The following is a 27,903-nucleotide window of genomic DNA, read 5'->3' as shown; positions in this document are numbered from 1 at the left end:
CTTTTACAGCAGGAGGAGAAAAACGGTGGCAGCTTGTGTTATAAATTACTGCCTGACAATAGATGCTCAGACTGCGTTTACTGCTGATGTAGGAGGGGGCCACCTCCCCAGAACAGAGGAAAGGTCGGGACTCTTCCTTTTCCAGTTCAGTTTGTTCATGAGAAGAGAAAGGCAAAGAATCTGCGGAGCAGCATGAAAAAATCCCCCCAACAATGTATGCAATGAACAACCCACCACCATCAACAACAGGTGAGTAAGCAGATCAGAATACAAGACGGGGACACAATGTTTTATACAGCAAAACACATTATTTTACAATATGGTCCCCAATCACTGTCCCTGGGGACCACAGCAGCAAGGAATACATATTTTATTTCTATCTTGTCCATTACATGGGATATGTCTACAGATATCTTCATACCGTATGTAAATATGGTCAACATATATGTAGTATACATTCTGCAGCTGCGAACCCAAAGAACAACACTTCAAGGTTTATTGTCTTCTTGAGTGAAGTCTTTTAATATTTTATTCAGCTATTTCTAAGATATTTTTGTCTCTTTTGGACTTCTGAGTTATTTTGTTCTCCACACATCTAACAGATGCCGGGTTACAACCACTAGTGGCAGCCATTACAGTGTTCATTGCGGCTTTCTCCCAGCTGCTCAGCGACATATAAATCTGGATTTCTATGCAGAGTGTCATTTTATACCAATCCAGACACACACGTCCTACACACGTCCTATACCAATCCTACACACGTCCGTATTACAGCCCCATACAACCTCCGAGTTGTGTGAAGTCGTAATATGGTGCCCCTAGAAGTTTGTGAGGGTCTGCTGTACTTCTATATGCCTTCAATTTCATATGTTTGCAGTTTTTTCTGTCAGGTTTTGCCTGAATTCTGTCTTGTTCCATCGAATGCCATATTACGCAGATAATTGCTTCTAGGGAGAATATCTCCGGAATAAGACGCTGTGTGGAGGCACAGTAGTACATAGTCACAGGGGCTCCTGTGTGTCCCCGTACAGGCTCTATGCAAATGGGCTTTTCAGTTCACATGAACAATGGGGAGTCTGGGGTCTTGCAGCTGTAATACGGATGCTAAAATGCGGCCACATTACGGTCTTCTGAATCCGGCCTTACTCTAAATAGACAATTAGTAGTTGACATGTACCCTGATCTGCGCAGTTTGAGATTAATTAGAAACAGAAAGAAAACAGGAATTGGTCTCACAGAAGCCTTTGTTCTCTGTTGTCCGTTTTCTAACCATGTCCATTACTTTGTACAGCAAGTTAATTTCTTTATCCGACAGGAATACGTTTGCTGTGGATTATTGGCAGATAGTTGTGTTATTATGCACACAAGCTTGTGAAATGTGTGTGTTGTGCAGGAAACATAAAACACAATGTAATTATCCATATTGAGCATTTCAATGGGTGAGGGGGAGAAAAGCTGTAGACTCTGCCAACTTTCTTACTCAACAGAAGTAGCTTCGAAGTTTTTTCACAAATACTTTCATTTGGTTTTGCCCATTTTAGGAGCATAATATAGTAACACAAGTAATACGCAAAACAATTTTCTTCATTTACATAGATACTTGCAAAAAACATACAAATTCCAAGTATATCTGACTAAAAGGAAACAATAGCGTGGAGGGCAGCATGGTGCCTCAGTGGCTATCAGCAATGGAGTCCTGGGTTCAAATCCAACCTAGTAGTGTGCTCGTGTTTGTGTGGGTTTCCAGGTACCCTGGTTTCCTTACACACCTCAGAAAAAAAAAATACCAATAGGGGGTTTATAGTGTGAGCCCCAATAGGGACAGTAAATAAAGACAACCTCTGTACATCGCTTCAGAATGTGTTGGTGCTATATGAGTAACAGAAATAATCAATAAATAAGGGAAAGCAGACTATAGCTGGGCCAATGTTACAAGACTTCCACCTAATATCAGAGGGGGTGCACACGATATGAGCAAAACACAACATGCGTGTCTTGTGCGTGCAAAGATAGTAATAATTCATTGATTCCTAAGGCTACGTGCACATGACTGTTTACATTTTGCAGCCCGTAAACAACGGATCCGTTGTCCGTTTTTGAGGTCTGTGTCTCATGTGTAATGACGGGGTAGGGAGACGGACAAGTGAGCCCTAATCTACCCGCAACCCAGTCCCTGCCTACTTGCACGGTCCGTCCTAGGCGACGGCGTACAACTGGGCGACGGTCCCTACACTCAATATGTGCACGACAGACAACACAAGACAGGGTACACAGAAGAAAGGGAAGTGGGGCAGTTGCCCACGGCAACACCGTGAGCAACAGGAGTAGTGAACGAGCCGAGTCAAACCAGGAGAGTACGTGGTAACAAATGCAGAGCAGAAGAATAGTAAGTAATCAAGCTAGGGTCAATATGAAGCAGGTCAATTGTAAATAGCAGGAACAGCAGAGCCAGGAGACAGGAGAATCACAGGCAAAGGACAAGCAGCAAATGAAGGTATACATAGACCAAGGGCGGGAGATAGAACCGTCTGGCCAGGCTGTGATAGGTTCTCCCACTCCTCAGCCTACCAGCCTGAGTGGTAGCAGATCGAGTCACTCTAGCAGACCTAGGCACAGATGCAGGCTGATTAACCACGGGCGTCGACACAGAAGCTGTGTCAGGCAAATCCTTTACATCATCAGTATGTCCTCCGCATCCATTCTGCATGCCCGCAAACACGATCCGTATTCACAGATCCGCGAAAAAACGGAAGGCAGGAAATTATGTCAATACCTTGTCCAACCCCCTGAGAAGGTCGCATAATTTCCATCGCCTAGTAATATCTGCAAAACACGGACAGCATACAGACAGCACACGGGTGGCATCCGTGTGCCGTCAGTGGGATTCACGTCGTCATAGAATTGAATGGGCGCGATGGAGCCGCAAACACGGACCGGAAAAGGACCTGTTTTGAGTTTTGTGGCCCAATTGCACATGAATCCATGAAAAACAGTAGTGTGCATGAGACCATGGAAATGAGTCAGCGTGCTATGCGTTAAAAAACGGATAGCACACTGATGAAAACAATGGTCGTGTGCATGTAGCCTAAAATGTATTGGTATGTTTAGATTTTTGAGTTGAGGTGCCATCCTGGTATCCGTTGTTTTGACAGAAAGAATAGTGAGGCATGCTGCCAACGGAGGCTCCAAACAGAGCATGTGACAGCAGTGTGAACTCAGCATAAGGCCGGATTCACATGAGCGTGTTCGTTCCGTGATATACGGACCGTTTATCGGCGGTATTTCACGGACCGAACACACTTCAGGGAGCCGGGCTCCTAGCATCAGTTATCTATGACGCTAGGAGTCCCTGCCTTGCTGTGGGAAAACTGTGCTGTACTGTAATCATGTAGATAACTATGATGCTAGGAGCCCGACTCCCTGCAGTGTGTTTGGTCCGGCAAATACTGCCGACATACGGTCCGGACCGAACACGCTCGTTTGAATCTGGCCTTAGATTGTTGGCCGTTCCAAACAAAATTGATGTATTTGGCAGACTTTTATCTAATGTGTATGTGAGCTTTATACCAAATCAAGATGGATGAGAAAGTTTGTCCTTTACTTTTTTCAAATAAATTTATATGTAGAGTCTCAGAGAACCCCTTTAAGCTTTATAATGACATGATGTGCTAGGCTTTTTAATATTTTTACCCTGTCCAGTTAGTTTATAAATGCATTCCCAGCATTATTCTTGCAGTGTCTGACAAATCAAAAAATGAAAGAGACATTCCAGTGATTTTTTTTCTATTGCAGCCCTCGTTTGTAAAGTGCACCCGGTAAAAGGTAGGACAGGTCATCCTCTTGCCGGGCGCTTTGTTGCCGAAATATCCCGGCTAAAATTATGTCACGTGACCGCACTGTGACCGGCCGATTCCTGCAGCCTCTGCTGTGTGGACCGGAAGTCTCTTTTACTATACATTCCTATGAGACTCAAATTAAGCGTCCTGCCCTAGCTTTTACCGGATGTACTTTACAAATAGGTGGCCGCAATAAAAAAAAAAACACTGCTTTTACCGGATGTACTTTACAAATAGGGGGCCACAATAAAAAAAATCACTGGAGTGTCTCTTTAAAGGAAAAGTTAAGAGACTCGTTACACAGTATTTGGACTTGGACTACAAAGCGTGTTGTCTTTGGATTAGCATACTTATATGCATGGTACTATGGTGGAGCAATTGTATCCCAGATCGGACACATTTATGAAAACTAGTGCAAAAGAGAAGGGGAGGTGTTGCCCATAGCAACCAGTCAGACAGCTGAACCAGAAAAGTAACGTAAACTAGTTTCATGGTTCCTTGGTTTTCAGTTAAACATTCTACAATAAGATCTGATTCAGCTTTATCTACAAGCATGCTATGTTTCGTCATACGGGGTGGGGTGGAAGGGGGTTGCCTTCTATTGATAAGTAACATAACCTGTAACTAAGGAGACCAGGACTTTGCAATGTAAATGAAGGAACAACAGTGACATCTTTGTAAACCAGTTATAAGAGGGAATTCCAGATGAAATGTACTAATATGTATTGATGCATCTCGTTTCCAGTATAGGTCATCCTTCAGAACTATGTGAACTACTGATACAGAGACGTTTGTGACTTGTTTCACCACAAGCTACAAGCAAATAAAATAGCAGAAATGGCTTAAAGGGAACATTGATCTCCAAGAATCATGAAGAACGAGAGCTCTGTAAAGGGAAGATATTACAGGTAGAAACCAGAAAGGTAACTGTCATTGATTCAGTTCTGTCTATCACTAGGAACAATAACACTGGCACCGAATGAGTTATATTTTTTTTATATTAGCCTTTTATTGTATAGAATCATCTTTTTTATCTATTCTAAAGAACAGAAACAATTTTGCATAGGCATTCTTAAACCAAAACGAACTTTAAAGCAGCTTAAAACTATGGGGCAGATTTATTATGGCATCATGCACACGACCGTAGTTTTGCGGTCGTATACTATCCACAATTTCAGATAGTATAAAACACATGCTAACCTATGGGCCACTGCACACGACCGTCATTTCCATGGTCCGTGCATTGCCCGCAGTCCGGACAGCAAAAAAAATAGGACATGTCATTATACAGTCCGCAATTGCGGGTCAGGCTCATTGAAATGAATGCACATCTTGTGTGTGCACGGTCCGTGATTGCGGATGGCCTGTGGATGACACTCCGCGGCCCGTCAGTTCCGTAATCACGGGCAGTATACATAGCTACGGCCGTGTGCAGGAGGCCTAAGACTGGTGTTTCATATGCCAGTCTTAATATAAAGAACAATAATTGTAGAATAAAACTGACCACAAGAACGGGTGGTGCTCTGTGGTTGATAGCAGCAGTTCCTTGAGATAAATAACGAGGAGAAAAATTTCACGGCACTCACCATGTCGTCTTTTTTGGCATAAAGCAGTAATGGGATGTGGAACTAAGCCTACATCCGGTTTTGCGTGTTCCCACGCTTTTGTCAAGGCCGCAGCGTTCCAACAGACCCCAGCCCCAATATATACAAACAAGGCAACTTTAATGATACATAGTAAAATAACAATGTTAATACATGAATACACAACATATTGTAATTAGACAGCGTCTGCACAGTCACATCTATATCAAACAGGTATAATAACATATTTCAGCTTAAAAACGCACTTAGATCATTGCTGTCGTTTAGGTCTAACGGTCCCAGGGGTTACATAGTTACATAGTTACATAGTTAGTACGGCTGAAAAAAGACACATGTCCATCAAGTTCAACCAAGGGAAGGGAAAAGGGAAGGAAAAATTTCTACACATAGGAGCTAATATTTTTTTTTTGTTCTAGGAAATTATCTAACCCTTTTTTAAAGCCATCTACTGTCCCTGCTGTGACAGCTCCTGCGGTAGGCTATTCCATAGATTCACAGTTCTCACTGTAAAGAAGCCTTGTCGCCCCTGAAGCTTGAACCTTTTTTTCTCCAGACGGAGGGAGTGCCCCCTTGTTTTTTGAGGGGGTTTTACATGGAACAGGATTTCACCATATTTTTTGTATGTGCCATTAATATATTTATATAAGTTAATCATGTCCCCCCTTAGTCGTCTTTTTTCAAGGCTAAATAGGTTTAATACTTTCAATCTTTCCTCATAGCTTAAATTCTCCATGCCCCTAATTAGCTTCGTTGCTCTTCTTTGTATTTTTTCCAACTCCAGGGCATCCTTTCTATGAACTGGAGCCCAGAACTGAACTGCATATTCTAGATGAGGCCTCACTAATGCTTTGTAAAGTGGTAATATTACATCCCTGTCCCGCGAGTCCATGCCTCTTTTAATACACGACAATATCCTGCTGGCCTTTGAAGCAGCTGATTGACACTGCATGCTGTTATTGAGTTTATGATTTACAAGTACACCCAGATCCTTCTCAACAAGTGAATCCGCCAGTATAGCTCCCCCTAGGACATATGATGCATGCAGGTTGTTGGTACCCAGATGCATAACTTTACATTTATCTACATTAAACTTCATCTGCCAAGTGGACGCCCAAACACTTAGTTTGTTTAAATCTGCCTGCAATTCATGAACATCTTCCATAGTCTGAACTATATTACATAGCTTGGTGTCATCTGCAAAAATAGAAATAGTGCTATTAATCCCATCCTCTATATCATTAATAAATAAGTTGAATAATAGTGGTCCGAGCACGGAACCCTGGGGTACACCACTTATTACCGGGGACCATTCAGAGTAGGAATCATTGACCACAACTCTCTGGATACGGTCCTTGAGCCAATTCTCAATCCAATTACAAATTATATTTTCTAAACCTATAGTCCTTAATTTACCCATTAGGCGTCTATGGGGGACAGTGTCAAATGCCTTTGCAAAGTCCAAAAACACTAAATCCACAGCGGCCCCTCTGTCTAGACTTCTGCTCACCTCTTCATAAAAACAGATTAGGTTAGTTTGACAACTTCTGTCCTTAGTAAAACCGTGCTGGCTGTCACTTATAATGTTATTTATTGTCACATAATCCTGTATATAGTCCCTCAATAGCCCCTCAAACATTTTCCCCAAGATGGATGTTAAGCTTACTGGTCTATAATTACCCGGGGAAGACCTAGAGCCCTTTTTGAAAATAGGCACCACATTTGCGCTGCGCCAGTCCCTTGGCACTATACCAGTCACTAGAGATTCTCTGAATATTATGAAAAGGGGGACAGAAATAACTGAACTAAGCTCTTTAAGAACTCTAGGGTGTAACCCATCTGGTCCCGGGGCCTTGTGCACATTTATTTTATTTAATTTAGCTTGGACCATATCTACATTCATCCAATTCAGTATATCAACTGATATATTAACAGCACTGGCACCGGCTACATCAGCTGCTCTTTCTTCTGTTGTATATACAGAGCTAAAGAACCCATTTAGTAACTCTGCCTTCTCTTGATCCCCTGTGACCAACTCCCCATTACCACTATCTAGGGGTCCTACATGTTCAGACCTGGGCTTTTTTGCATTTATATACTTAAAGAATTTTTTGGGATTTGTTTTACTATCCTTGGCCACCTGCCTTTCATTTTGTATTTTTGCTAATTTTATTACATTTTTACAGATTTTATTAAGCTCTTTATATTTTACAAAGGCTACAGCTGTACCCTCGGATTTGTATTTTTTAAATGCCCTTTTTTTGTCATGTATTGCCCCTTTCACAGAAGGTGTAAGCCATGTGGGGTTTAATTTTAGTCGTTTATACTTGTTACCTGTAGGAATAAATTTTGCACTATAATAACTCAAAGTAGATTTGAAAATCTCCCATTTATCATTTGTCCCATTATTTGACATTAGTTCTTCCCAGTCCATATCCTGAATTGCCACCCTCATTCTGGGGAAATTGGCTTTCTTAAAATGAAATGTTTTTGCCCTCCCAGCCTGCGTTTGTTTTTTACAGTATAGGTAAAATGTAACTATATTATGATCACTGTTACCAAGGTTTTCACGAACATTGACGTTCCCAACAAGATCTGCATTATTAGAAATGACCAGATCCAACAGAGCTTCACCTCTAGTCGGGTCTTCCACAAACTGGCCCATAAAATTTTCCTGCAACAGGTTGAGGAAATGTCTCCCCTTTGCAGTTGAAGCTGAATCATGACACCAATTAATATCCCGGAAATTAAAATCTCCCATTATCACTACAGTACCCGCCTGTGCAGCCCACTCCATCTGTTTATATAGCTGAACTTCCATCTCCTCAGTTATATTGGGGGGTCTATAGATTACACCAAAAGTAATTTTTTCAGTGTTTACCTCCCTGTCTAGTTCCACCCACAAGGTTTCAACCTCCTCACAGTATTCACCCACTATTGTCTCTTTCAGACTCGCCTTCATATCACTTCTCACATACAGACATACACCACCGCCTTGCCCGTAGGATCAATTCCGCATAATTTTGGAGTAACAAATTATGCCTGTTTTCCCCCTTTAAGAGGTTTGTTTAATACACATAATACCAGCAAAACGCATTCTTCTAGGATTACCCTTAATATAAAGAGCACTGGAGTCAAATCCGTCTAATTTATTAAGCGGCACACCTCTCTGAATAAATTAGGCCCATCTCTGTTTGCCCATGCACCAGAACGAGAAATCTACACCAGCTTTGAACTGGAGTCGATTTCCGCTATAATTTATATAAATTATAATGAATTTGACATGCTGTAAGTGGCCGTGCTCCTCTCCTCCTCATCAGCTACTTTTTTGAAAAGAGGCATAGGCAGCGTAAATATGCAAAAGAGACAAATTGCAACTTTTCTACACTAGAAAACTGGCGTAGATTGCTTAATGAATTTCCCGCTTTGTCTCCAAATATCATTGAGTATTGCATACTGTTGAGGTCTTGTAGCTCATGACTACCACATCCGAAGCCAATGGGCACAGTTTCTACTATGACATGACACAGGGATTTATTAAAACCACTGCATGTCAGAAGTTTGTCAAACGTTTAGCTACACTTTAAAGGATGAAAACCTGATTGTCTGCTATGGGCAATTGTTCAATCTTTCCTTTTACATTTTTTTCCCCCAACTAAAACTTTATCATACCACAATGCTGGTCTAGAAAAACCACGATTCCTCATCCTCACCTTGCCCTTTATGCTAGTCCACACACATTATAAAATTTAACATGTTTGCTTGGAAATGGAAATCTTATAAGACCAATATTTTTTCACATTTGTAAATAGTCCTTGTTGTTGAGCTGAATTATTTTTCCATTTACTTCTAAATATACTTAAAAAAGGACCGGTCTGCTCTCTTGATATGCCTGTGTAGCCAAATATTTGCATTCTCCATAAAATAACAATGCTGAAGCATCAGTTCTTAGAACTCTGTGTTGTGGCGTTCCATTGTCATTCCTCCTGGAAATGTTTGAATAAAATGACAACTGGATATTACCAATCCCCTTGTCAATAGGGTTTGTTCCTCGCAATCTGACACTGTCAGCAATGAATGGACAGTATCAGACTGTGAAGGGACATGCCTTATTGACAAGGGGAATGGTCAATTATTTTCTGAAGGAATAATAGAGGAAGTGCACAAACCAGGGTTCTATGGAAATATGCTCCAGAATTATTATTTTATGTTGAATACGAATATTTCCTTAAACAAACATGTCAGGAGAGAAAACAGGTCCTCTTTAAGTGCTCCTTTTCCTAGTTTTCTATGCAGGGCTGTATGTGCATTTGATGGTACTCTAAGTATTGTATACATGTAAAGGATCTGCCAGGCACAACTTCTGTGTATACGTCCATAGGTAATCAGTCTGCACCTGAGTCTATGTCTCTGAGACTGACTCCAGCTTCCACCACTCAGGATGGCAGGCTTAGGAGTGGGAGAGCCTATCGCAGCCTGGCCAGCGGGAGCTAGCTCCGTCTGGCCAGGCTGCGATAGGCTCTCCCACTCCTAAGCCTGCCATCCTGAGTGGTGGAAGCTGGAGTCAGTCTCAGAGACATAGACTCAGGTGCAGACTGATTACCTATGGGCGTATACACAGAAGTTGTGCCTGGCAGATCCTTTACAATACACTGCTCAAAAAAAATAAGGGAACACTTAAGCATCACAGTATGACCCCAAGTCAATTAAACTTCAGGGATATCGATCTGTCCAGTAAGGAAGAATAAGCAATTGTAATTCAATTTCACCTTATTTGGTGTAAATGAAATTGACAACAGGTGTACTGGAGAGGCATCAGCAAGACAACCCCCAAAAAGAGAATGGTTTTGTAGGTGGAGGCCACAAACTATTCCTGTCGCCTTAACCTTCCTGACTGATTATTTTCTAGTTTTGCATTTTGCTAGTGTTCTAGTCACTACTGGTAACATGAAGCGGTACTTGCAGCCCATTCAGGTTGCACAGCTAGTCCAGCTGCTCAAGGATGGCACATCCATATGTGCCGCCACAAAAAGGTTTGCTGTGTCTCCCAGCATAGTCTCAAAGCATGGAGCAGATACAATGACATGACAAGGGCATCAACCTATCAGCAGGACCGACATCTCCTTTGTGCAAGGAGAAACAGGAGGAGCACTGCCAGATCCCTACAAAATGGCCTCCTGGAGGCTACTGGTGTGCATGTTTCTGACCAAACTCTCGGAAACAGACTCCATGAGGGCGGCATGAGGGCCCGACATACTGTAATGGGACCTGTGCTCACAGCCCGCACCATGCAGCTCAATTGGCATTTTTTGACTACTGTTAGGTACCTGGATGAAATATTCAGAGTCATGGTCAAACTTTACAGTGTGGCCTGGGTTCCTACTGGTGCTGCACAATGCCTGGCTTCATGTGGCTTGAGTGTGTAGGCAGTTCATGGACGACAAAGTCTTTGATGCCATTGACTGGCCCTCATGCTCCCCAGATCTAAATCCAACTGAGAACTTTTGGGACAATATAAATCCGTGCATCTGACACTGCCAAGTAGCGCCACAGACTGTCCAGAAGCTCACTGATGCCCTGATCCAGTTGTCCCATCATTGTTCTCTTCATTCTGTGATTAACACTTCTTAGTCAATTATTCAATGTTAACTCTCAGTCAAGGTGAAGTTGTTCCTGCTCTTCATGTTTGCTTATTGGTGATTAAGTTATAAATTTGAATAAGAAAGAAAATTATATGAGCTAGACCGTATGATGTGTTAGACATTGTCGGGAGTGCATAGAGGCACGTGAGGGCCATATACATTACTGGGTCACGTTATGCCGTGATTTAACTCATGCAAATTTGCTCCACCTGTGAATTTAATTTTTTAGTTTGATTTTCAGGGTGATTTGGAATCCAGCAATTGGTTGATGATTTTGATTTTAAGCCCAGAAAAAGAAACAAGTCACGACCAAATAATTGAAAAAATATATATAAACAGTCTTTATTGAAGTTACTTTAGACACAGAGACAACATACAAACAATTAAATATATTAAAATACCAGAAACCCTCGAACAGGGATGGAATCAGAACAAAAAAGCAGAGCGACCCCCAAATAGTAAAATATGGTCACAATCAACTCCCAAGTGTATCTAAAGTGCATATATATAAGCTATTTAAGCAAGTGCTAGGCATAATACATTTGCACAGATGGACACGTATGCATAGTGTGAATAGTCAACAATCTAGAATGCAGTCCTAAGTACATATAGCATACTGAGCAATGTACCTACACCTACATGATAAAAGATGAATGGGAGATCCGGACCAGGAAGGGGGACCTCTGCTTGACCCAAAGCACGAGCGAAACGCGCGTTGGGTCAAGCAGAGGTCCCCCTTCCTGGTCCGGATCTCCCATTCATCTTTTATCATGTAGGTGTAGGTACATTGCTCAGTGTGCTATATGTACTTAGGACTGCATTCTAGATTGTTGACTATTCACACTATGCATACGTGTCCATCTGTGCAAATGTATTATGCCTAGCACTTGCTTAAATAGCTTATATATATGCCCTTTAGCTACACTTGGGAGTTGATTGTGACCATATTTTACTATCTGGGGGTCGCTTTGCTTTTTTGTTCTGATTCCATCCCTGTTCGAGGGTTTCTGGTATTTTAATATATTTAATTGTTTGTATGTTGTCTCTGTGTCTAAAGTAACTTCAATAAAGACTGTTTATATAAATTTTTTCAATTATTTGGTCGTGACTTGTTTCTTTTTCTGGGCTTGTTATCTAGTCACTAGGACCACTAGTATATTTTGGGGTATTACTCGGTTTGCTGGATGATTTTTATTTTCATTGACTGTTGATATGTCATTTTCTTCTCAATGAATTACACAAATTATACTCAACTCAAATCTTTCGTTGATCGAGGTCCAATAAGTGATTTAAGTGTTCCCTTAATTTTCTGAGCAGTTTACATCCCGAAATATCTGCTCTGCCCCACTATTAGATGTTTATGTTTTCGTTTTTAGTGACCTATTATTTTATTTAGAAAACACTTGCCTAGCGAGAACCAGGGTTGGCAACTCTGCGTAATATGGACAGTCCGCAAAAAACTGGTGTTTTTTTCTGTTGGACGTAGTGTCCGGCAGAAAAAAAACGCTGTCTGGGATTTTTTCCTTTCCTCTGATAATTTGCACTGCGCATGAACCAAAATTTACATGCACAGACGAGGTGCAAATAACAAGGGAATAGGGCCCGCAGCGGCAGCCGGCAATTAGGAGGACCTGGAGGAGTGAATGATGGTCCGTGACTGTCTCTGACTGAGGTGAGACCTCAGTCCCAGACAGACAGTCATTGGGTCGGTGGGGACCAATCACCTGGTCCTCACGACACGTGACGAGTCACGTCACAACCTCAGTCTCAGACAAGGTGGGGGGTTGGAGTGAGTCGGACTCGCCAATCATAGCCCCGCTTGTGGCTTTCCCATGACTAATTAGCATGTGAAAGCTACAAGCTGGTCTGTGATTGGTGAGTCCCACTCCCAGCGCATGCATGCAGCAGCAGCCAGCGCCCGGTCTACCGTCATGCAGCAAACAGACGCCATCAACACCATCTGCAGCCTTGAACTGAACCAGAACATTGCAAAAAATAAAAATGCAGACTGACCCTACTATTATTTTTTTTAACTACTGTATCATTACTTTCTCATTCACAATTAACATTGATAACCTGGTTATATTAATGCTTTAAGTCATAGAAACATATTATTCTCAATTTTCTAAACTGTCCGTAAAAACTTCTGGCCAAACATGTCCAGAAAAAAATTAATTGGTGGTTGGCAACCCTGGCGAGAACAATTAGCTAAAATGAATGTTTACATAATAAATATGGTCCTGTAAAATAACAGTTTAATACATTTATTAGGTAATAAGCACACTATACCTTACCCATGTACCCACTTTCTTCACATACACAGTAAACAGACTGTAAAAAAATGTGTTGCAAATGAGAATCCTGAATCATATTGCTGCAAGTGTAACTTCAGCTTTGGGAGAGAGCTTTGAATTTCAATACAGTGTATAGATGTTTGAAATAAGTCAGAACACAATGATAGGAAGTGGCACCTTTCCTGCTCATATGAAGGCTTGTGCAGTTAAATAGGAATGTTGTGTCTAAATATAAACTGTGATGGAGAATCATATTAAAAGCGCATTTCGAACGCCATTGTTCCATATGCCCTGAAGACGCCGGCTCACAGCAGAACATGTCGGGGGAAGGGGGTGTTACTGATTCTATGTGTTTTTTTTATTGTCTTGCAATAATTATAAGTCTCTAGAAGGTGAACTGCTGTCACCTCCATAGCGAAGTGTCTTGTCCTTCCGGCTGGCAAGGACATAATAATTAGTCAACAGCCTTTCATGTTTGAGGCAGATTTATCTGACAATATAAGCTTATTAGCTAATAGGCAGTGTGCATGACGGATTTTTAAATTATGTGGCTAATCTAATAAAAGTTATATTTTACAATTCACCTCAGAATAAGAAAATAGTGGAGTGGAAAACTGCATTATTTGCATTCTGGCAATTAGTTTCTAATTGAAAATATTTATTATTGTCCACCACCTACTGGGACTCTATTTTGAATTTTCCTTCTATCTTCACTCTGATACTGACGGCTTGTGTGATCTGCCCTCCCTGAAGACTTGAATGCCTTCTTCCCTCTCCATACTCTGATCTGCCGTGTACAACCTACTCCCATCCCTCCTGCTATCTCTAATACTGATAGGAAGGAGGGAGGGATGGAGGGAATGGGGAGAGCAGATAGACACAGGATGGAGGGGAGTGGGAGAACAGAGAGACACAGGAAGGAGGGAGGGATGGAGGGAAGGGGGAGAGCAGATAGACACAGGATGGAGGGGAGTGGGAGAGCAGAGAGACACAGGAAGGAGGGAGGGATGGAGGGAAGGGGGAGAGCAGAGAGACACAGGAAGGAGGGAGGGATGGAGGGGAGGGCGAGAGCAGAGAGACACAGAAAGGAACAGTGTGCTGTCATATCTGTCAGAATCAGCACCACTGCCAGCTATGTACAGGAGTAGTAAAGACTCTACAGCAGCCAAATAGTAAACATTTTTTTTAATAAAGACTATTTAGAAAATGGCTTTATTTTGCATTTAGAAAGCAAAGGAACAATAAAGAGGTGTCCATAATTTTTAATCATCACACAATGCCCATTAAAATCAATGAGTTGTTTGTGTAATGCAGGATAGATCCTCCAAAGCGAGAGATGCTCTTTGTAACCTCTCTACTGTGGCAAAAAAATGAGGACCCTGAACATGGAACCCCCTCTGTATACTCAGAATTTTCTAATAAGATTTATGAAAATGGGTTTTTAAAGCTAGACAAACCCGTTCTGTTTTAGGTTCTTAGGTGGAATTGATTATTTTCTGTTCTCCCACCAAAAATATTAGCGTGAATCAATGCGTTATATGTACCCCAATATGGTACTAATAAAAATACTTGTCCCGCAAAACAAATCAAGCCCCCATAAAGCTATGTAGACAGAAAAATACAAAAGTTAAGACTCTCAGAATGCACTGATGAATGTCCTGAAGGCCAAAATAGACCAGATACTTAAGGGGTTAAGATTATCAGTATACAACATTAATAAACATATAAATATCTAGTGATATGACCAACTTTTGGTTGCCACTGTATAAAGCATAGTGTTATACAGTCATGAAATATGATTTGTACCGTAATAAAAAAAAAGTGTACTGTAGCTTGGGGAATCAGGTTTGCATGAGGTTATAATATAATATTATTTTCTTTAACACAGCTTTTAAATGGATGGCAGACATACTGTTCTGGCTGTCACCATTCACCTTCTTGCCAACCCCGGTGACTCTGCAGTGTTTCGACAGGCAGTCGACGGAATTCTTCAGGGACTGCGTCTAGATACTCAAATCTTTTTGGTGTCAGAACGAGCAGGACCAATCCAACGCTATGAACATCGAAAGAGAAGATTTGAATTTCCAGGGATTTCTGTGATACTGTTTCTCCGTGAAGACCTAGGTGAAGAGAGAATATCGCTTTTGCAAAGCTTTTTCCAGCTACCGCCATGGGACCATGTCAACACAGGGTTTAGCCAAGAACTATTACAATCATCACGTCAAACTAGTGATAACTTTTACTGTCTAGATGTGCACATGCCGGTGTGGGGAATAAGACAGGTACATTATGGCACAGAGATCTTGAGAGTTACTCTGTACTGTGATTTTGATAATTATGAGGACGCAATAAGACTTTATGAAATGATTCTGGGAATGGAGGCAAACAGCCAAAAGATTGGATTCTGCTTCTTTGCCTTGCATTCTACTAAGCATACATCCATACAATTCTCCTTAAAACAGCTGCCGCCTGGTGTGTGTGCACAAGTAAAACAGGCCTGTGCACTGGAGTTCACCATACAAGCAATAGGACAGCTGGTTCCCTTGCTGCCCTACCCTTGTGTGCCAATCAGTGACATGCGATGGCAAACCCAAGACTATGATGGAAACAAAATCTTGCTTTTGGTAATGAATTCTGCTTCAGACATTTACATCGTTTAAGTCTCATTTACCTCCTTATACACGATTTCCATGCTTTGTTTTGCATATTTATGAAATGAAAAATGATCACCAAACTATGAAATTACATGCAGCATAAAATCTTAAATAATTTTAATATTATTTTATTATGACGTTTTATTCTGCATGTGAAGGGTGTTCTGTGTTTAACTTTAGATAGGTTACATTCTTAGCACAGCACAAACAACCTAAGGCCTCATGCAAATAGCTGTATTAAGGATCCGGATCACATGGATCCAAAATACACTGCCCACAAAAATCTATGAACCCATACCATACCTCCATTTGTATTATTTTTTTACACGGGGACCCAAAGATTTTCTATCTTAAGGATTCTGTGTAAATTGATTAACATTGTGGCACTACAATATTGGCACATAGGCACATTGTGTGCTGCTTTACAGGGTCTGTGCACATGGCATTGCTGTATGTGTAAGGCCTAAGTGCCATGATGCGGCATCAAGGTTCTTCTTTTATGCAAAATGTTTTTATTTTGCATGTGTTTTTGGGATATTAAACACCTTAATGTGGGTTACGCATAAACATTTGGACTGGAAGCACTGAAGTAGTTAAAACTAAACTAATAATTTTGGGGTCTGATAGCATTTCAGTGAATTTAGAGGTATAATGATCTTTTGTGGAGGTGTGGCAACACAACAAAAATTCTGCACTGGGAATTTTGAAAAAAAAAATCTAATTATCATGCTACGCAGTAGTATATGGTGTCCAGCAATGATTTGACTAGTAATGTATTGATAAAATGGCACAATATGTTTTATTTTTAACTTTGACATCTTCTTACGCGTGTTAAAAGGCGGCAATAAAAATAGTAAAAATTATTATAAAAAAACTGTAGCAGAGGAAGAATCAGAGGAAGAAATATACAAACATATTATTATATAAACATATAACAGATATTGACAAATTCAAGTACAAACTATGAAACAAGGGAAGAATTGGTTGTAATGGGTCTTAAAGGGGATTTCCCATCAGGGACATTTATGGCATATACAAAGGATATGCCATAAATGTCAGATAGATGCGGGTCCCACCTCTGGGACCCACACCTATCTCTAGAACAGGGCCCCCTAAACCACGTTCTACCTTCCTGTGCTCCGGTTGAACGGTGTGACTTCCAACCATGAATAGGAAAACAGCGTAGCTCGTTGAGCTACGCTGTTTCCTTAAGTTCCATAGTAGTGAATGGCAGTTATGGAAACAGCGTAGCTCACATGCTACGCTGTTGTTTTGAAACTAGCATTCAGTTCTATGGGATTTACAGAAACAGCGTAGCTCAGCGAGCTACGCTGTTTTCCTATTCATGGTCTGAAATCACACGCGTCAGCCGGAGCACGAAAAGGTAGAACAGGGTTTAGGGAGCCCCATTCTAGAAATAGGTCCGAGACCCAGAGGTGGGACCCGCATCTATCTGACATTTATGGCATATCCTGTGGATATGTCATAAATGTCCCTGATAGTAAAACCCCTTTAAGTAGTCCTAGATAGACAAAATAAATAACAAACAAGACCTGACCTCTTATGGTACAGGCCAAATCTTTTTAACAAACTTGTCAGAATATGGCGCCTACATACTGTATGTATCTATGTATATTCAGTACTGCGCAAAAGTTTTAGGCAGTTGTGGAAAAATGCTGCAAAGTAAGAATGCTTTCAAAAATAGAAGTGTTACTAGTTTTTCTTTATCAATTAACAAAATTCAAAGTGAATGAACAGAAGAGAAATCTAAATCAAATCAATATTTGGTGTGACCACCCTTTGCCTTAAAAACAGCATCAATTCTTCTAGGTACACTTGCACACAGTGTTTGAAGAAACTTGTCAGGGAGGCTGATCCAAACATCTTGGAGAACTAACCACATATTCTCTGTGAATGTAGGCTTTCTCAAATCCTTCCGTCTCTTCATGTAATCCCAGACTGACTCGATGATGTTGAGATCAGGGCTCTGTGGGGGCTATATCATCACTTCCAGGGCTCCTTGTTCTTCTTTACGCTGAAGATAGTTCTTAATGACTGTAAAGGATCTGCCAGGCACATCTTCGGGGTTAACGCCCATAGATAATCAGTCTGCACCTGCTTCTATGTCTGTGAGACTGACTCCATCTTCCACCACTCAGGGTGGCAGGCTTAGGAGTGGGAGAACCTATCACAGCCTGGCCAGACGGAGCTAGCTCCCGCCCCCTGTCTATTTATACCTGCCTTTCCTGTTCCTCCTTTGCTTGTGATTCTTTTCGTTTGGTTTCCTGGCCCTACTGCAGCTTCTTGTACTATTGTCCTTGCTTCATATTGACCCCGGCTTGCTGACTACTCTCCTGCTCTGCGGTTGGTACCTCGTACACTCCTGGTTTGACTCGGCTTGTTTACTTCTCTTGTTGCTCATGGTTTTGCCGTGGGCAACTGCCCCTTTCTCTCCCTAGCTCTGTGTACCCTTCTCTGTTTGTCTGTCGTGCACTTATTGAGCGTAGGGACCGTCGCCCAGTTGTACCCCGTCGCCTAGGGCGGGTCGTTGCAAGTAGGCAGGGACTGAGTGGCGGGTAGATTAGGGCTCACTTGTCTGTCTCCCCACCCCCCATCATTACATAATCACAAGCCCATACCTAGTCTACCCTGGTCCCTGACACCACTATGGACCCCCTTGAGACCCTGGCTCAGCAAATGCAGGGTCTCTCCCTACAGGTCCAGGCCCTGGCTCAGAGGGTCAACCAGCCTGATGCTACCTTGGTAGTCCCCCTCACCTCACCTCTTGAACCCCACCTCAAGTTGCCCGACCGGTTCTCAGGGGACCGGAAGACTTTTCTCTCCTTTCGGGAGAGTTGTAGGCTCTATTTTCGCTTAAAGCCCCACTCCTCAGGTTCTGAGAGCCAGCGGGTGGGTATAATTATGTCCCGGCTCCAGGAAGGGCCCCAAGAATGGGCCTTCTCCTTGGCTCCTGACGCCCCTGAACTTTCCTCCGTTGATCTTTTCTTTTCTGCTCTCGGACTCATCTATGACGAGACTGACAAGACTGCTTTTGCCGAGAGTCAGCTGGTGACCTTACGTCAGGGTAAGAGACCTGTTGAGTATTGCTCGCTCTGACTTTAGGAAGTGGTACGTAGCTTCTCGGTGGAATGACCCTGCCTTAAGGTGCCAGTTTAGGTTGGGTCTGTCGAACGCCCTGAAAGACCTGCTAGTTAGCTATCCCTCTTCTGACTCCCTAGACCAGGTTATGGCTTTAGCGGTACGACTTGACCGACGTCTCAGGGGACGACAACGTGAACGTTTATGTGTTTTCTCCTCTGACTCCCCCATGATACCTCCCGAGGTTCCGTTGCTTCGTTCCTCCCCGGAAGACTCGGAGGTACCTATGCAACTCGGGGCCTCCGTGTCCCCCCAACAACGTAGAGAGTTCCGCAGGAAGAATGGTCTCTGCTTCTATTGTGGGGATGACAAGCATCAAGTGAACAACTGTCCTAAGCGTAAGAATGCAGCCGGAGAACTTCCGCGCCTAAGTGATCATCGGGGAGGTCACTTGGGCGCACAGGTATTTTCCGTAAATATGAAACGTAATAAAATCTTGCTTCCCTTTCAGGTCTCTTTTGGTGGTAGGTCTGCTACCGGCAGTGCCTTCGTGGATTCAGGGTCGTCTGCTAATATCATGTCTGTGGAATTTGCTATGTCTCTAGCTATGCCATTGATTGATTTGCCTAAACCTGTCCCGGTAGTGGGTATCGACTCCACTCCTCTTGCTAATGGTTATTTTACACAGCATACCCCTGTTTTTGAACTCCTTGTTGGCTCCATGCATTTGGAGCAGTGCTCTGTACTGTTAATGCAGGGATTATCGTCCGATTTGGTTTTAGGCCTTCCCTGGTTGCAGTTGCATAATCCCACGTTTGACTGGAATACTGGGGATCTTACCAAGTGGGGTAATGAATGCTTGACGTCATGTTTTTCTGTTAATTCTATTTCTCCCCCTGAGGTGGTGAACACGCTACCTGAGTTTGTTCAGGACTTCGCCGATGTTTTCTCTAAGGAGGCCTCCGAAGTGTTACCTCCTCATAGAGAATATGATTGCGCAATCAATTTGGTACCAGGAGCTAAGCTCCCTAAGGGTAGGATATTTAATCTCTCTTGTCCCGATCGTGAAGCCATGAGAGAGTATATCCAGGAATGCCTGGCCAAGGGTTACATTCGCCCCTCTACTTCTCCGGTAGGTGCTGGCTTCTTCTTCGTAGGGAAGAAGGATGGTGGTCTTAGGCCATGCATTGACTACCGAAGCTTGAATAAGGTCACTGTAAGGAACCAGTATCCCCTTCCTCTGATTCCTGATCTCTTTAATCAGGTTCAGGGGGCCCAATGGTTTTCTAAGTTTGATCTACGGGGGGGGGGGGCGTATAACCTTATCCGCATCAAAGAGGGGGATGAGTGAAAGACTGCGTTTAACACGGCCGAAGGTCATTTCGAATACCTAGTCATGCCCTTTGGGTTGTGTAATGCTCCCGCGGTCTTCCAGAATTTCATAAATGAGATTTTAAGAGACTACCTGGGGGTATTTCTTGCAGTGTACCTTGATGACATACTTGTGTTTTCCAAGGACTGGTCCTCCCACATTGAGCATGTCAGGAAGGTGCTCCAGGTCCTTCGAGAAAACAAACTGTTTGCGAAGACCGAAAAATGTGTGTTTGGGGTGCAGGAGATACAATTTTTGGGCCAAATCCTCACTCCTCATGAATTCCGCATGGACCCTGCCAAGGTCCAGGCTGTGGCGGAATGGGTCCAACCTGCCTCCCTGAAGGCGTTACAGTGCTTCCTGGGGTTCGCTAATTATTACAGGAGGTTTATTGCTAACTTCTCGGTCATCGCTAAGCCTCTTACGGATCTCACTCGCAAAGGTACTGATCTCCTCCACTGGCCTCTTGAGGCTGTCCAGGCTTTTGAGGTCCTTAAGAAGTGCTTTATCTTGGCCCCGGTGCTGGTTCAGCCCAACCAAATGGAGCCATTTATCGTGGAGGTTGACGCGTCCGAGGTGGGAGTCGGGGCTGTCTTGTCCCAGGATACCAGGTCCCTCACCCATCTCCGTCCCTGTGCCTACTTCTCCAGGAAGTTTTCACCCACTGAGAGTAACTATGATATTGGCAACCGCGAACTTTTAGCCATTAAATGGGCATTTGAAGAGTGGCGCCACTTCCTGGAGGGGGCTAGGCACCAGGTAACGGTCCTTACCGACCACAAGAATCTGGTTTTCCTAGAAACAAGCTCGTTGGGCGTTATTTTTTACCAGATTCAACTTTGTGGTTACCTATGGGGCTGGGTCTAAAAATGTTAAGGCCGATGCACTGTCACGTAGCTTCATGGCCAGCCCTCCTTCGGAGGAAGATCCTGCTTGTATTTTGCCTCCAGGTATAATCATTTCCGCTATTGATTCTGATTTAGTCTCTGAAATTGCGGCTGATCAAGGTTCAGCTCCCGGGAACCTTCCTGAGGACAAGCTGTTTGTTCCCCTGCAATTCCGGCTAAGTGTACTTAGGGAAAATCATGACTCTGCAATATCTGGCCATCCAGGCATCCTGGGTACCAAGCACCTCATTGCCAGAAACTATTGGCGGCCTGGGTTGCCCAAAGACGTTAAGGCCTACGTCGCCGCTTGTGAAGTTTGTGCTAGGTCCAAGACTCTCAGGTCCCGACCAGCGAGCTTACTATGTTCTTTGCCCATTCCCCAGAGACCTTGTACCCATATCTCCATGGATTTTATCACCGATTTGCCTCCATCTCAAGGCAAGTCGGTGGTGTGGGTTGTAGTAGACCGCTTCAGTAAGATGTGCCACTTTGTGCCCCTCAAGAAACTACCCAATGCTAAGACGTTATCTACCTTGTTTGTCAAACACATCCTGTATCTCCATGGGGTCCCTGTCAATATTGTTTCTGATAGAGGGGTACAATTTGTTTCATTGTTTTGGAGAGCCTTCTGTAAAAAGTTGGAGATTGATCTGTCCTTCTCCTCTGCCTTCCATCCTGAAACTAATGGCCAAACTGAGAGGACTAATCAGTCTCTAGAACAATATTTAAGGTGTTTTATCTCTGACTGTCAATATGATTGGGTCTCATTCATTCCCCTCGCCGAATTTTCCCTTAATAACCGGGTCAGTAACTCGTCAGGGGTCTCCGCCTTTTTCTGTAATTTTGGGTTTAATCCACGGTTCTCTTCCGTTTCACCTGGTAGTTCCAACAATCCCGAGGTAGAGGTCGTTCATCGAGAACTGTGCACAGTCTGGGCTCAGGTTCAGAAGAAAATAGAGGCATCCCAGAGCATACAAAAAACTCAGGCAGATAGAAAACGTTCTGCTAACCCCTTGTTTATGGTCGGGGATCTGGTGTGGCTATCGTCTAAAAATTTGCGCCTTAAGGTCCCGTCCAAGAAGTTTGCTCCCCGGTTTATAGGGCTGTACAAGGTCATTGAAGTCCTCAATCCTGTCTCCTTCCGACTGGAGTTGCCCCCATATTTTCGAGTACACGACGTGTTCCATGCCTCCCTCCTTAAACGCTGCTCCCCGTCCTTGGCTCCCTCGAGCAAACCTCCGGTCCCTATTCTCACCCCTGAGGGGGCAGAATTCGAGGTGGCCAAGATTGTGGACAGCAGGATGGTCCAAGGCTCCCTCCAGTACCTGGTCCATTGGAGAGGATACGGGCCTGAGGAGAGGACTTGGGTACCCGCTCGGGATGTTCACGCTGGGATATTGGTCAGGAGGTTTCACCTTCGTTTCCCCAGTAAATCAGGTCCACTTAGAAAGTGTCCGGTGGCTGTAAAGGATCTGCCAGGCACAGCTTCGGGGTAACGCCCATAGATAATCAGTCTGCACCTGCTTCTATGTCTGTGAGACTGACTCCATCTTCCACCACTCAGGGTGGCAGGCTTAGGAGTGGGAGAACCTATCACAGCCTGGCCAGACGGAGCTAGCTCCCGCCCTCTGTCTATTTATACCTGCCTTTCCTGTTCCTCCTTTGCTTGTGATTCTTTTCGTTTGGTTTCCTGGCCCTACTGCAGCTTCTTGTACTATTGTCCTTGCTTCATATTGACCCACGGCTTGCTGACTACTCTCCTGCTCTGCGGTTGGTACCTCGTACACTCCTGGTTTGACTCGGCTTGTTTACTTCTCTTGTTGCTCACGGTTTTGCTGTGGGCAACTGCCCCTTTCTCCCCCTAGCTCTGTGTACCCTTGTCTGTTTGTCTGTCGTGCACTTATTGAGCGTAGGGACCGTCGCCCAGTTGTACCCCGTCGCCTAGGGCAGGTCGTTGCAAGTAGGCAGGGACTGAGTGGCGGGTAGATTAGGGCTCACTTGTCTGTCTCCCCACCCCCCGTCATTACAATGACATTGGCTGTATGTTTGGGGTTGTTGTCCTGCTGCAGAGTACATTTGGAGCCAATCAGATGCCTACCTGATGGTATTATATGATAGATAAGTATCTGCCTGTATTTCTCAGCATTGAGGACACCATTAATTCTGACCAAATCCCCAACGCCATTTGCTGAAATGTAGCCCTAAACCAGCAAGGAACCTCCACCATGATTCCATGTTGCCTGCAGACACTTATTATTGTACCGCTCTTCAGCCCTTTTGCGAACAAACTGCCTTCTGTTAGTCAAATATTTCACATTTTGACTCATCAGTCCAGAGCACCTGCTGCCATTTTTCTGCACCTTAGTGGCTTTGTTTTCGTGCATAGTTGAGTCGCTTGGCCTTCTTTCCACGTCAAATGTCTCCGAACAGTAAAAGGGTTTACCTGGGTCCCACTGGTTTCTGCCAGTTCTGAGCTGATGGCACTGCTGGACATCTTCCGATTTTGAAGGGAAGTAAGTATGATGTGTCTTTGATCTGCACTGCAGTGGTCTACAGTCCTCAGCATTGCCCGTTTCTTTGTGCTTATTTTTTTTAAAGCACTCCTACTTTGCAGATTTTTTCCACAACTGCCTAAAACTTTTGCACAGTACTGTATATATATATATATAATAAATGCTCTGTAACTTTCTATCTATAAATCAGTACTACAAAAACATACACACATGTCAGCTTAGTAAACACTTGCATTCCCCACAGATTAACAATGCTGGAGAATCTTTTCATAGTAGTCTGTGTTGTGCCGTTCCTCTGTTATTACTCATGGAAATGTTTGAATAACTTGACAACTGAGTGTTACTATTGCCTTTGTCAATGAAGCATGTACCTACACACTCTACAACACCCAAGAAGTGTGTGACAGTGCCCAACTGTGTAGGAACACACCCTATTGACAAGAAGAATGATAACACCCAATTGTCAATTTATTCACACATTTTTAGGAATATCAGGGGAATGGCAGAATACAGAGTTCTAAGAAAAGATGCCCCGGCATTACTATTTCAGGGAAAATGCATGTACTTACTAAAACATACATGTCAGGAGAGGTGACAGGTCTTCATTAAAGAAAATGCATTTCAGTACAATAAAACTTGCTGCTCTTATACATGTTTCTTGTTCATAGTATTTTACTTGTTAGAGCAGAAGTTTAAATTTACAGCTACACTTTCTACTTTAAGTGGGGGTAGAGAGATACAAATAAAGTCACCTATTATAGAAGCGGGAGAGATCATTTTTTAGTCACTTAGTCATCCACCTGGATACACGTACACACAGAGGCGCCTTCGTCCCCTGTTCTATGTCCGTGTGTCGAGTTATGTCCATGTATGTTACTCTTATGGACTCACTTTTGTGCCATCTGTGTCTATGAATTAACACATGTGAAAATTCTCCTAAACCGAGGTAGTAATACCCATAAGAAAGTCCACATACATCTTGGCAGAACTCCTCCTCTTTTGGGTTTCCATTTTTTACCGTGGAGTTCAGAGCCTGGGAGAAAACAACTCTAGTATGTGGGATGACTGTGACATATAATAAGAAAAAAGGATTTGTTTTAATGGTTCACCTTGAAACAAGTCTATGCAAAAAATGTGGAACAAATAACTAGATCAATGTTCAAATCCTTAGAAAGAGCAGTAAGGCCTCATGCACGCGGCCGTACCCGTAATCATGGCCCGCGATTGCAGGCACGGCCGCACCCTGCATTTTCGGCCCGTTCTCTCATACAAAGTGTGGGGGAGAACAGCCCGTAAAACGCAAAAGATAGAACATGTTCTATCATTTGCGGTACAGTTCTATGGCACGGACACCTATCTGTAGCGATACGGAAAGGTGTCCGCAGCCAATAGAACTGAATGGGTCTGTAATTTGCGGACCGTGTTACGGTCCACAATTACGGAGATTTTTTTACGGTCCTGTGCATGGGGCCTTAGGTAGTATTTGTTTTAATTGCAATGTATAGTATATTTTACTACATGACATAATGGTTCCTTTAAAAATTCTAGACCATGGCCAAATGTCCACCATGTTTTAACCAGTGGAGATAACAGGGGAAGAAAAAAGGTTTTCATGGTAACGATATTATTCTTGTAATGCTTTTGTCTTGTACGACATCAAAGTATCTGATGCCGCACTTATATTGATTACATCAATGCCCTTGTCACATTTTCACAGTGGAAGTACATAAAAATGGTAATAAATGTTTCTCTCTCTCTATAGGATTATGTCTGCCCTACTGTAAAATGTAATATTAGAAGTCACAAAGGAGTACATTATAAAAGCATGAGGCTGTAGACTGAATATATTTATAGATCACAGAACTCGGAGGTGACTTCTAATATTTTTTAAAAGTTGCTGCACAACCTCTACTGCTGCAGAACCTCTTTTTGCAGAGTAAGGTATATATTCTCATCCACCATTTATATATAATGTCCTCATTCTTTTCATACAGAAGATCTTCAGTAGCTGAGGTGAGTTGCGATCAGCAGCAGTGACACAGAATTGTATAGTATACTGCAGCTGCTGAAGAATCTCTTTTTAAAAAGCGAGGAAGCACTATGTCCCTGGTTTACTAAGACTGGCATTTCATAGACCAGTGTGAGACTGAAGGCTGCTAAAGTAAGATACGACAAATTTATATGTAGGCGCGTGCCTTTTAATAAAGTTGTCACATGTTAAACTGTCCGTGCGCCACAAAGTAAAATCTGCGCCAGGCACGAGCCGGCTGAAATTTTCTGCTATAATTTCTGACAATTTCTGGCATAAATTAGTACATTTGTCGGGCCACTGGAGACCCCACCCCTTATCCTAAGATCCACCCACTTAAACTGATGTAAAAGAGTTAAAAATTAAAAAGATTAGTACAAAACAGGTGTATGCGCCAAAATTTGCAACATTTTACCATCACTAAAGTGGCATACCGTATATGCCGGCGTATAAGACTGGGCGTATAAGACGACCCCCAACTTCTGCCCTAAAAATATAGAATTTGGTATATACTCACTGTATAAGACTAGCCCTCTCCCAATAGGATTAGTGCAGGGGCGGGGAGTCACCGGGAGGAGAAGGGGGGCGGGGTCGGCACTTATTGTAGCAATATGCACACTTACACCAGCATGTAAGCTCTTCATTAATATCACAGCATGGATGCGAGGGGAAAGCTGGCGGTGCAGTAACGCCAGATTCCCCTCGCATCCATGCTGTGATATTAATGAAGAGCTTACATGCTTCTGTAAGTGCCGCCTGTGACCCCCAGCTCTGTGACGCCGACCGCTGTGACGGGGCGGCTGCATTAGCATACAGCGCGCCGCCCTGTCAGCGCGTACTAAGCCTCTTCTAATGACTGTGAGAGGCGGACTGCCGCGCATGCGCGGCGGTCCCAGGAAGCGGCTCTCTACGCGCTGACGGGGAAAAAAAAACACCTCACACAGTATATCCTGCGTATAAGACGACCCCCCACTGTAGCCATTATTTTAAGGGGTTAAAAAGTCGTCTTATACGCCAGTATATACGGTAAATCTTTTAATACATACCCCCTTATATGTCAATCAGTGGTTGGCACAGGAGAAAGATTTTCCTGCAAAAGTGATATGGATAAATGGATTCTGCAAATATTCTTTACAGACATATCAATGGAAGATTTCTATTGGCTGATATTTTAGTGTGACTTTGTTAGTTTTCTGTTTTTTTCACATACTTTTTATTTGCAATTAGGTGACTGACAGCACCACATTGTCAAAAAGTGATGAGAAATCTGACCCAGAGCCTCCGTCAAATCCCTTAACTGCTCAATTATCATCACACTCAAAGGAAGAAAGGGTAATCGTAAACCTGAAACTCAAGCAAGCTCTTAAAAAGTCCTTCAATACATCAGAACAAAGACAAAACGTTTGCAGTATTTCTGATACCAATCTTCCGACGCGAATGCCAAGGCCCCATCTAGAGAGAGACGAGACAGAAACCAATGTAGATACTGGACACAGAGTTATGAATCTGCCTTACATTGACAGGATGCCAAGGGGCCAACAGAATATTCCAGTGTATAAAGATGTTCTAGATTTACCCTCCACGCAGGGAGACTCTAGTTTCCCTCTGGCTATCAAAGGGAACAAAGAAACTCACATCAGAACCAAAATATTTCCTTCTGAGAGATCTCAACGACTCCATAGTAATGGCAAGCAGCTCACAGAGGAATTTTTCATTTAATGTCAGCCAATGCTGCATCTATTCACCTTCTATTGAAGAAGTACCATTTATTTTCACAAAGGGACGTTTAACATTCAATTTAATTTTGTGAAATGTGTGTCATGTTTTCTTAAAGAAATTATATTTCAGAAATAAAGCAGAGGTTCATCTTTTAATTCCATTTTACATCTTGATATAATCTAGATAAATTGTGCAATTGCTTCACTGATCCTGTGTTGATCCTGAGCTGCAAGTATGTATGATAGGTTGTTCTCATG

At 43.0% G+C, this 27,903-nt stretch overlaps 1 protein-coding gene across 1 annotated transcript; it reads left to right on the top strand.

Moving 5' to 3' along the window:
• The first annotated feature begins 47 nt into the window (after positions 1-47).
• FAM124B (family with sequence similarity 124 member B) lies at positions 48-27,782 on the top strand. The gene is made up of 4 exons (XM_075863979.1): positions 48-249; positions 4,582-4,759; positions 15,262-15,997; positions 27,155-27,782. Exons 3-4 carry the CDS (start codon positions 15,269-15,271, stop codon positions 27,644-27,646), a joined length of 1,221 nt encoding a protein of 406 aa, XP_075720094.1. The 5' UTR covers positions 48-249; positions 4,582-4,759; positions 15,262-15,268; the 3' UTR covers positions 27,647-27,782.
• Positions 27,783-27,903: the final 121 nt, after the last annotated feature.

Source organism: Rhinoderma darwinii, chromosome 4 (assembly GCF_050947455.1).
Source record: "Rhinoderma darwinii isolate aRhiDar2 chromosome 4, aRhiDar2.hap1, whole genome shotgun sequence".
Lineage (NCBI taxonomy): Eukaryota > Metazoa > Chordata > Amphibia > Anura > Rhinodermatidae > Rhinoderma > Rhinoderma darwinii.
Note: the sequence above shows the minus strand (reverse complement) of the source record. Positions and strands in the feature narration are given on the sequence as shown.

Bases quoted from the DNA above. Each gene is read 5' to 3' on its own strand.
- FAM124B (XM_075863979.1), top strand. From the start codon at position 15,269: ATGGATGGCAGACATACTGTTCTGGCTGTCACCATTCACCTTCTTGCC. The intron at 15,998-27,154 runs GTAATGAATTCT...ATTTGCAATTAG, and splicing joins GAAACAAAATCTTGCTTTTG to GTGACTGACAGCACCACATT.